At 38.8% G+C, this 10,693-nt stretch overlaps 1 protein-coding gene across 1 annotated transcript; it reads left to right on the top strand.

Moving 5' to 3' along the window:
* Positions 1-2,082: 2,082 nt before the first annotated feature.
* Positions 2,083-2,928, top strand: LOC130506665 (uncharacterized). The gene has a single exon (XM_057001355.1). The coding sequence runs from the start codon at positions 2,083-2,085 to the stop codon at positions 2,926-2,928; it is 846 nt and encodes a 281-aa protein (XP_056857335.1).
* Positions 2,929-10,693: the final 7,765 nt, after the last annotated feature.

Below are 10,693 nucleotides of genomic sequence, written 5' to 3'. Positions count from 1 at the left end.
TTATCTAAGTTTAATACAAAAGTATTGTTTTTCTTTTCAAAGTTGGTCTTTGAACTGATTTGTTCTTTAGAAACCAGAGTTGTGAGAAGCACTTTGTTTTCTTTAGATCTGTGAATTAGGTTGTTTGAGAGAGTCAAATAGCTTTATTCATCATAGGTTGAGAGAGTCAATCACTTCATTCCATCATCCACCAGATTGAGAGATTCAATCTAACATCCAATCCGCAAATCCCCTTCAAATCCATCAACTGACCAGGCTGAAAGAGTTATACGACCAGCAGCTTGGTTCCATCAATCTATCCTTGTGAGGCTCAGTTTTGTGCCTGTATCATCTGGTATCAGGCTCAGCTTGGTATCATCTGTATCATCTGGCTCAGTGGAGAGTATGAAGCTGAGAGAAGCTATAGAAGCCGGCCAGGACATATGTGCAATCAAAATGCCATATCTTACACACCAGGAGGAATTAATTCATGAAACCGGTTTTGTTGGATTCTACACTCAACAAGAGCACGCAGGAAATTGGTTTCATATCAAAAGGATAAATGGTTTAGGAGATATGTCATTTTCAAGTCAAAGGTGGCCCGACTTGCCTTATTTAGAAGATCAAGAGCATATAATATGTCAAGCTAAATATTGGCGTCCAGGAGACTTTGTGCTACTCCTAGAAGCACTCCACAACCCCTTAAGAAGCACCAGCACACACTGGATCAGGCAGATCCTTGGAGAATACACTCAAATCAAACCGGAGCTAAATATGGAAAGTTGGACAATTGTTTGGTTTGATCATTACCAAACCAAGATATGGCGACCAGGAGACATTCGACACTTACCAGAGGAGCTTGAAGACATATTGAGAGCATTCAAATCGCAGCACACCAAGAGGAGAAGAATATGGAGCAGCTTACCTTATTTAGATTCAAACAACATTTTATTCAAAGATCTCCAACGGCTCTTTCCATCTTTCCTTGGAGCTTTGAAGACATATTCAGTGAACCAGGATATTCCTAGATGTCATCAGTTCATGCCTAAGTTATCAAGACTCAAGAAATCCCATCCATTCAGCCAAATCCCCCAAACTACTCCAACAGCTAGTTTTGCAAGATTTATGTTTATTTCTGTTTATTTCTTTTATTTTGAGCATTATATAAGCTCAATAGAACTCCCATTGTAGAGGCACGTCTTTTATCTAAGTTTAATACAAAAGTATTGTTTTTCTTTTCAAAGTTGGTCTTTGAACTGATTTGTTCTTTAGAAACCAGAGTTGTGAGAAGCACTTTGTTTTCTTTAGATCTGTGAATTAGGTTGTTTGAGAGAGTCAAATAGCTTTATTCATCATAGGTTGAGAGAGTCAATCACTTCATTCCATCATCCACCAGATTGAGAGATTCAATCTAACATCCAATCCGCAAATCCCCTTCAAATCCATCAACTGACCAGGCTGAAAGAGTTATACGACCAGCAGCTTGGTTCCATCAATCTATCCTTGTGAGGCTCAGTTTTGTGCCTGTATCATCTGGTATCAGAGCCGAAAGGCTCCTATCAGGTTGTTTCTATCCTGTTCTTGTTTCATTTTTGTTATTTTCATTTATAAAAAAAAAAAAAAAAATTGTTTTGCATTTCTGCCATTGTTGCTTGTTTTTGTTCATGCTTTAAAAAAAAACCAGAAAAAAGCAAAGAAAGAGGACGAGTTTGACTTGTTTTGATTCAGAAAATTTTGAAAAAAATATAATTGTGTTTTCATTTATTTGCAAAGTCTAGTTTCCATTTGTGTTTATTTGCATTCCCTAAAGAAAACCACAGAAAAATCTGCACTACCATATTTGTTTCTTGTTTCAAAAACTTGCATAAAAAAAAAGCATTAGATTATTGTTGCATCACATTTTGATTTATTCAGCCATTTTTCGTGCATACCATAATATTGCTGCATTAAAAAGAAAAAAAAAATATATATTATTCAAAGCATAGCATTTTTATTTTGGTCCAAGCATATAGTTTAGCCATTTTGAATTATTATTTCATTTGTATTTGACTCCTATATCCATTAGAACACTTAACCCACGAGTTTTGTGTTATATCAGGAACCATGGGAGATGAAGAACAAAGTGATTGGGAGCAAGAAGAACAATTTCTGTCTGATGAAGAAAGTGGTTATGAAGAAGATCAGTGGACAGATGATTGTTCCAATACTGATTATGATGATGATCCAGATGGTGGAGAGCTTGAACCAGAACCACCAGATCCGTACCAAGACAACACCAGCTACATAGATTGGTCTAGAGAAGAAGCTGACCAGAGATCTAACCATGAGGGCGAGATGTATCAAGAGGAAACTGAATACCAGATCAGGCTAGATGAACACAGCTACCATGAAGAAACAGAGAATGAACCAGAAGTTGTTTATCCAGAAGATGGTGTTGATGATAACTCAGATCATGAGGAGTCATATGTGGAAGAGAGGCCATGGTGTGAGATACCGTACTCTGATCATGAAGAAGAAAACCATGATGAAACTGATTCCCAAGTCAGTTTACCCTACTCTGAAGCAAACCGTGAAGATGGAGCAACAAGTGAGCGTGACTTTGCTGAAGAAGAAGAAAATGAGGCTGTAAGAAGTGATGAAGAGTATGAGCCAAGATACATCCAATACGCAGGCCATCATGAAGGAATAGAAGCTTACTGGAAGTGGGAGAAAGACCTAGATCAATGGTTTGAACTTCATCAGATTGAAGAGGAGGAGAGACCATTAATTGCTGAAGATACTCTAACTGAGTATGCATACTGGTGGTATGATCGTGATGCTTCTTGGACAGAAATGAAGGAGCTACTACGTGAGGAGTTTGTGACAACAGCTGAGAGCCACAAGGAGTATCATTTCAGGCGCCCAGATGTATTCCCTAAGCCAAGGAGATTGATTCTAGCACCCATGTGATACAGGCACCAAGAGGGACCTTCTCAAGCTGGCTGGAAAGATAGAAGAATCAATGGACCGGCTTGATGTGAGATATTATATGCTCCTGATCTTCTAAATAAGGCAAGTCGGGCCTCCTTTGAGTTGAAAATAGCATAACTTCCAAACCATTAATCCTTTTGATATGAAACCAATTCGCTGCGTGCTCTTGTTGAGTGTAGAATCCAAGAAAATTGGTTTCGTGACAAACTTCCTCCTGGTTGATGAGATATGGCATTTTTAGTGCACATATGTACTGGTTGGCGCCATGGTTAGTTGAGCAGGGTGTTGGGTTGACCTCTGGTTCAGCTACTGGTTTGATGGCCTCATCATTCCCTCCCCCTTGTAAAAGTTTTGACCTCAAAACTGGATAACCTGATACACCACAATAGAGCAAGTCAGGTTTCATTCTCTTTTGGGATTCCAAAGCCTTACCTTGATATTGTTTTGGTTTGGGGATGGGTTTTGCATCTGGTGGCTCCTCTTTGAAAAGATGAGAAATGATCACACCTCTGTACTGGACATTGACATTGTATCTCTTCTGAGGTTGATGGTACTTCACACTTTTGGTAGTCTTATAGTTGACCATCTTTGGGACTGATTCTCCAAGCAATAAAAGAGTATCCGGTGGGATTTCTTTAAAGCTTTCTTCTTTGCAACCTGAAAAATTCTCAACATTCTGGACAAAGACCAAATGAATTATATCTGATAGTGAAGTCTGATAAACAGAATGTCTTAGGGCCGGAGTTACCATAGGTGCTTCAGCATGATGAAGAATTAAATTCTTCTTGGACAACTTTGGATTGATGGCTGCCTTTCTTGCACCTTTTTACCTAGGCTGGGTATGAACATCTTCTTGTCTTATACCTGGATCAAAACTTTTCTGGCAAAGACAAGTGAATCATATCTGGATAATAAAATTTCATAAGAATTTTAAGATCATAGAAATTTTCCTTGTTGATGCTGAATTTAAATGGCATTGGTTCAGCATCTCCTTGAACTGATTTCTGGAAAGCATCTATTGAAATCATGGCTAAGGCATCTTGTGGCAAAACTCATCACGGTTTGGAATGCCTTTTTCTTTGCTTATACCTGGGTCAAAACATCTTGGCAAAGACAAGTATATTATACCAAAGTAAAGAAATTTATAAACTGATGAAAACAAAGAACAAAGAACCTTAATTTCAGCTGTGGCAGCAAGAAATTCTCTTGCTTTGTTTGGTTTGTTCTCACCTTGGTCTCCTGTACCTATTTCACTTCCTCTTGGACAAGACAAGTATATTAATCTTATCATGGAGTTAATATTATCATTCTTATCTAGAGTGAAATTTACCTCAGGTTTTAGCACTTGAACAAACTTTTGTTCAGATTTCAGGTTCCACTCATTGTGTGGCTCATGAGTGAACTTGTGGTCTGTTTCTTCCTTTGACACTTCAGTAAGCATAGAGCTTTCATTTGTTTTCTCTGGGTCATGAACAAACACATCAGTACCAGTATCTAAAGGTGGTGTTAGACACTTACCTTGGTAGGATATTTTCATCACTGGTTTTGCTTCTTTAAGCATCTTAGGCTGCATTGTGTCTTGAACTCTCATCTGGTTTATAACATGGATTGCGCATGTTGTCTCTTCTTTCATGGACTCCTCAAGTCCTGTTACAACACCTTTTGACAAAGACAAGTGCATCATAACAGTGGTAGATGAATTATAAACCAATTGATCAAGTGTAGGACTTACCTTAGCCTTTGTTTGAACACTTGCTTGATCTGGTTTTCTATCCATTTTGCACAATGTGCTTTGGCTGAGAACTTTCTTCTTCTCCATGGTCATTGGCACGCCATTCTTTTGGCTTGAACAATAAGTAGATTGATGTCTCTGTTTTGGCTGAGAGATTACTTGTGGAAGCATGTCTCTTTGACCTTCTTGTGGTACTACTCTTGTTGCCTCTTGTGAGCCACGGTTTGGATACCTTGTAGGGTATTGTTCCCTGATTTGAGAATTGGTAAACTCTGGTGCAAACTCATCTCTCATGGCTTCCTTAAGATCTCTCCAAGTGGTGATAGTTGGCTCCTTGTACAGCCATCTTTCATCTTGTTCTTTTATCCACCATTTGAAAGCAACATCTCTGAGCTGGTCAATAGCCAAAGCTAACCTCTCTTTCTTCAGGATGTTGTTGTAGTAGAACCACTCATCCAAGTTTCTCTCCCACTCTAGGTAGCTTCTTCTTCCTGAAAATGTATAAAGTTTAGATTTCTTAGCAGATCCATAATCAGAATAAGAATGAACAATATGGCTTTGAGTTTTAGAAGTTTGATGTGGGATGATCAGTGAAGGGTCTGGTGGCTTTGGTTCCACATATCCAGCTCTTGGTGTCTCTCCAACTCTATGTCTTCCTTCTGGTCGTGCAAGACCAGACTTTTCCAGCTGGGTCATCTGATCTCCCATGGTCTGTATGGCTTTCATAAGCTGATTCAAGATGATCTGGTCTGGCTCCATTAATTTTCCTGAAAATATCCTTTCTCAAAGATCAAGTATATTAAAAGGGAAATGGTTGGATGAATTAATTCAGAACAGAAATGAAACTATATGCTATGCAATAAATCAGAACAATGAAATAATGAAACTATATGATATGCAACAAGTAGCTATGATATGAAATGCAAATACTAAAATGATATGATATGATTTTTTTTTTTTTTTTTTCTTAATGATATGGATATCTAAATGAAAGAAATTCTTTTTGAATTTTTTTTTGAAAACAATGATGCACGAAAATGAATGGAATTATGCAAGAAAATAATTCAAATGCAATGAAACAAATATGGCAATATGAATGCAAATGAAATTCTTTTTTTTTTTAAATCTTTTAATGGAAAATGGGAATGCAATCAATCTAAAAATGGTAAGAGGAGCTGGGGAATGAATGCAAACAAGAAACACAATTTTTTTGAACTTTTCTTAGATTAAACAACTTAAATTCGTCACCTTCCTCAAACTCTTTTTAACTTTTCAATTTAAAATGAACAAGAACACAAAACCGATAAAAATGCAATAAACAGAAATGAACAAGTATCAAACTCTTTTTTTTTTTGAGAATCAAATAAACAACAGCAATACTAGAAACACTTTTTTTTTTTATGGTTTTAAATTTTCTGGAAATAAAATAACAAGAACAGAAATAAAACAAATTTTTTTTTTTTTTTAAAGCAATGAAAAGATCTATGAAAAGGGAAGAGATAACCTGATAGGAGCTTTTAGCTCTGATACCAAAATGATACAGGCACCAAGAGGGACCTTCTCAAGCTGGCTGGATAGATAGAAGAATCAATGGACCGGCTTGATGTGAGATGGATTGAGATGGAAGGCTTTGATGAAGATGATGATGAGATGATTAGATCCGGTTGTATTGAGACTTGTAAAACACCAATGGAGGATGGGAAACAACAAATGGTCGTCTAACCAACTTGCTATCTCAGTGGATGAATGATGGCGTGATGATGGAGTATGGATTCAAGCTGCTTGTTCGAATAAACAACTCAGCAAGAACAAAGAGATGGAGATGGATAGAGAGTAGACTGAATCCCTCAATCTGATGGATCGAAAGTCGCCACAAACTCTATGGAATGGAGTTTGATAAGACAATTGCTTGGCTGCTGCTTCTCACACACAATCAAGACTTGATAAGGGTTTCTTTGCAAAGGCAAAAGAAAACAAATACTTTTCATATAATTCGTGGGTGTCTTTACAATGTAGAACTAAACAGAGCTTATATAATGCTCAGGAGTAAATAAAATAAAAGGAAACAAAACAAAGAAAAGCAAGAAGATATCAAAACTAGCCGTTAGAGATGATGGAGGGATTTGGCTAAAAGAGGGGAACTTGCTGATTGTCTTGAATCTTGATAGTTTAGGCATGTAATGATGAGTCTTAGGAGTGTCCAGATTCGTCCAGTAAGCCTCCATGACTCCAAGGAAATAAGGAAAGAGCTGTTGGAGCTTGTTGACCAAAGATGTGCATACATCCAAATAAGGTAACTTGTTCCATCTGATCCTCCACTTGATACTCTGCGTTTTGAATGCTCCAATAATGTCTTCAGTCTTCTCTGGTTTGTGTAGAATGTCTCCTGGTCTCCATATCTTGGTTTGGTATTGATCAAACCAAATAATTGTCCAAGTTTCCATATTTAGCTCCGGTTTGGTTTGAGTGGTTTCTTCAAGGATCCGCCTGATCCAGTGTGTGCTGGTGCTTCTTAATGGGTTGTGGAGTGCTTCTAGAAGTAGCACAAAGTCTCCTGGACGCCAGAATTGAGTTTGAGATATTATATACTCCTGATCTTCTAAATAAGGCAAGTCGGGCCTCCTTTGACTTGAAAATAGCATAACTTCCAAACCATTAATCCTTTTGATATGAAACCAATTCGCTGCGTGCTCTTGTTGAGTGTAGAATCCAAGAAAATTGGTTTCGTGACAAACTTCCTCCTGGTTGATGAGATATGGCATTTTTAGTGCACATATGTACTGGTTGGCGCCATGGTTAGTTGAGCTGGGTGTTGGGTTGACCTCTGGTTCAGCTACTGGTTTGATGGCCTCATCAGGTTGGATGCTCTATCTGAAGCAGATTGAGATAGATTCTCCAAATCTTCCCAACTGTTTCCATCATAGTATCCTTTGGATTCCAAGAACTTGACCTCCCTGGAAACTAAGACCCTCCTGGTCTCTGGTACAAAGCATTTATACCCTTTCTGATGAGGAGAATATCCAATGAATACTGCCTTTGTACTCTTGGGCGCGAGCTTATCTCTTTGCTCTCCTGGAACAAAGACAAAACAAAGGCAACCAAACACACGCATATGTTCAATAGAGGGTTTTGTGTTGTTCAATACCTCATACGGAGATTGATCTTGTAGGATCCTGGTAGGAATCCTGTTGATCAAATAGCATGCGGTTGTAACAGCATCACTCCAGAATCTTTTAGGCATGCTTGTATGGAACATCATGCTCCTGGCTACCTCCATAAGGTGTCTATTCTTTCTCTCAGCGACCCCATTTTGTTGTGGAGTGTAAGGACAGCTTGTTTGATGGATCATCCCATGTTTGGCTAAGTGTTGCTTGAATGCCTTGCTTGTGTATTCTCCTCCATTATCTGATCTCAAAATTTTAATCTTGGCATTGAAGTGATTAGTGACATAGTTTTGAAAATTTATGAATGCTTCTAAGACCCTATCCTTTGATGGCAATAAGGTTATCCAAGTATACTTAGACTTTTCATCTATGAATGTTACAAAATATTTGTGATGTTCTCTAGATACACATGGTGCGGTCCAAACATCAGAATGAATAAAATCAAAGCAATTTTCATAAATTTTACTTGATCTAGGGAACACTGTCTTGCAATGTTTCCCTAAGATACAAGCTTCACAGTCACTTTTAAAAGAGATACTAGGCAACATGATGTTCAAAGCACGAGAATGAGGATGTCCTAATCTAGCATGCCACAATACATCTTTAGGTAAAGCTGAAACAGAATTTAAAGCATAAGATAAATCGGTTGAGGTCTTGGTGTCTTCCAGCAAGTACAAGTCTCCCTTGGTTACACCATTGCCAAGCAACCTACTAGTCTCAATATCCTGAAAGTACACTTCATTAGGCGTGAATGTAACACTGCACTTAAGATCATTAGTAACTCTTTTTACAGATAACAAATTTGAGGCAAAGCTAGGCATGTAAAGAGCCTTAGAATCCTTGTTAAACAATTTAAGATCACCTATGCCTTTAATTGGTATCTTATCCCCATTTGCAATCATAACATGTCCTAGAGCAGGAACAATGTTTTTAATTAAGGTCAGGTCACTAATCATGTGATGACTAGCTCCTGAATCTATAACTAGAGGTTTTATCAACTTAGAACTAGTTAAAGCATTCATGGAGATATCACTGATAAGCGCATGAAAAGAGGTACCAAATTTGTTACCAGAGTTATCTTTGAGGAGTTTGATGAGAGCTTCAATGTCTGAGCGCTTGATAGTCTCATCTTGGGGGTTCCTCATGGTTGAGCTGGATGCTAGAGCTTTCTCCCCTCCACTCACTGCTCCGGGTTCACCTATGTCGCCTGAGTAGTTAGCTCTTGCTTCATTGTTACCAGTTCGGAACTTCTGTGGCTTCAAATGAGGATGGAGTATCCAGCACTTGTCTTTCCCATGCCCCTTCTTCTTGCAGTGGTCACACACCCACACCTTCTTGTCTTCAGGTTTGAAGTGACCTTTGTTAGCAACACCTTCTGCTTGGTTAGCTATCACAAGGTCTTTCTTCCCTCCAAAGAGTCCAACTGAGCCTTGCTCCTTCTGGATTTGAGCACACACTTCATCCAGAGATGGGAGACTAACTCCCCTCAGTATGTGCTTGATCAATTCATTGTATCCGGGGTTAAGAGAGAATAGCAAGGCAAAGACCTTATCTTGCTCTCTTCTCTCATTCAGTACATCCGGGTCAAGGGTTGCTGGTCTCAACATCTCCAGCTCTGCCCATAGAGATCTGAACTTCCCAAAGTGTTTATCAAACTCAGTATCCTCTTGACACAGGTTGTTGATAGCCCTCTTGACTTCAAACACTCGGTTAATGTTGGATACATTACCAAACACCTTCTGGAGTGTATCCCATAGTTCTTTTGAGGTTTCACAGTAGGCGTAAGACTCCAAGATTGATGCCTCAAGGCTGTGTTGGATGATAGACAAGACCAGGAGATCCTCTTGAACTCGCTTCTTGTCATCAGCTTCAGCTTGCACCACTTCTTTGCCATCCTCTCCTAGGACAGTCTTCTTCTTGTTGCTCCTGCCTTCTTCAACCACCTCCCAGAGCCCTCTGCCTCCAAGAGCGGTTTTAGTTAGCCTCGCCCAATGTAGATAGTTAGCTCCCTTGAGAGTAACTGGAATGGTCACCATCCGTGAGTGTTCTCCAGCAGAATCCATCAAGAGAGTTTTGTGAAAAGAAATTTAAAGATGAACTTTGCTATTTTTGGCAAATTCTGGAGGTGAAAATGAAGAACACTCCAAGAACACCAAGAACTTTACTTAAAATAGCAAGAACACAGAGAAATTGCGGAAGAGAAATAGGTCTCAAGAGCTAGAAAGCTCTGATACCATGTGAGAATTGAGAATTATATGATGAGAGATTGATGAGTTTAGTTGAGAATCAAAGGAGAGAATTTGAGAAACATGTTTGCGAGAGAGAGAGTGAGAAGGATGAATATGTTTCCTTTATTTAATTAGTCTGTGATACATGTCTTTAAATAGACTGAAATATGATAGACAAACAAGACAAGTTGACAAGCTAAAAGATTAAACAATTGGGGACTGATCTTGCGCAGTGGCTCGTTCAGCATGAGTGACAATGACAGGTGCTAAACGGTCATCTCTCCTTAACTCCACCCGTGACTCTTCTCTGATCAAGCTCCAATGTCTCTTTTGCTCCTTTGTCGACATCTTCTTTTATTTGAAGTGTGGTGAGACTCCCTTCCTTCTCAAGTTAGCCAATGACTTGTCTTCTAAGGTAAGTTAGGTCACTCTTGACCAAACTGTACGGACAAGCTCACTTGGACTTCCTTGATCACTCCGGGTTTCTCCTCTTCATCTCTTCTCTTCTTTGTCATCATACTCATCTAGTTTATTGCTTCATCTCAACAAGAATAACATGGAAGTTGAATAAATCTCATAGGAGTTGTGAGTAAGAAGATATCCCACTTTCTATCCAGATG

This window comes from Raphanus sativus, unplaced genomic scaffold (genome assembly GCF_000801105.2).
Source record: "Raphanus sativus cultivar WK10039 unplaced genomic scaffold, ASM80110v3 Scaffold3525, whole genome shotgun sequence".
NCBI classification, from domain to species: Eukaryota; Viridiplantae; Streptophyta; class Magnoliopsida; order Brassicales; family Brassicaceae; genus Raphanus; species Raphanus sativus.
This window is presented reverse-complemented; position numbering and strand designations above follow the sequence as displayed.

What these genes read in the sequence shown, in the direction of transcription:
- LOC130506665 (XM_057001355.1), top strand. Translation starts at nt 2,083, where the DNA reads ATGGGAGATGAAGAACAAAGTGATTGGGAGCAAGAAGAACAATTTCTG.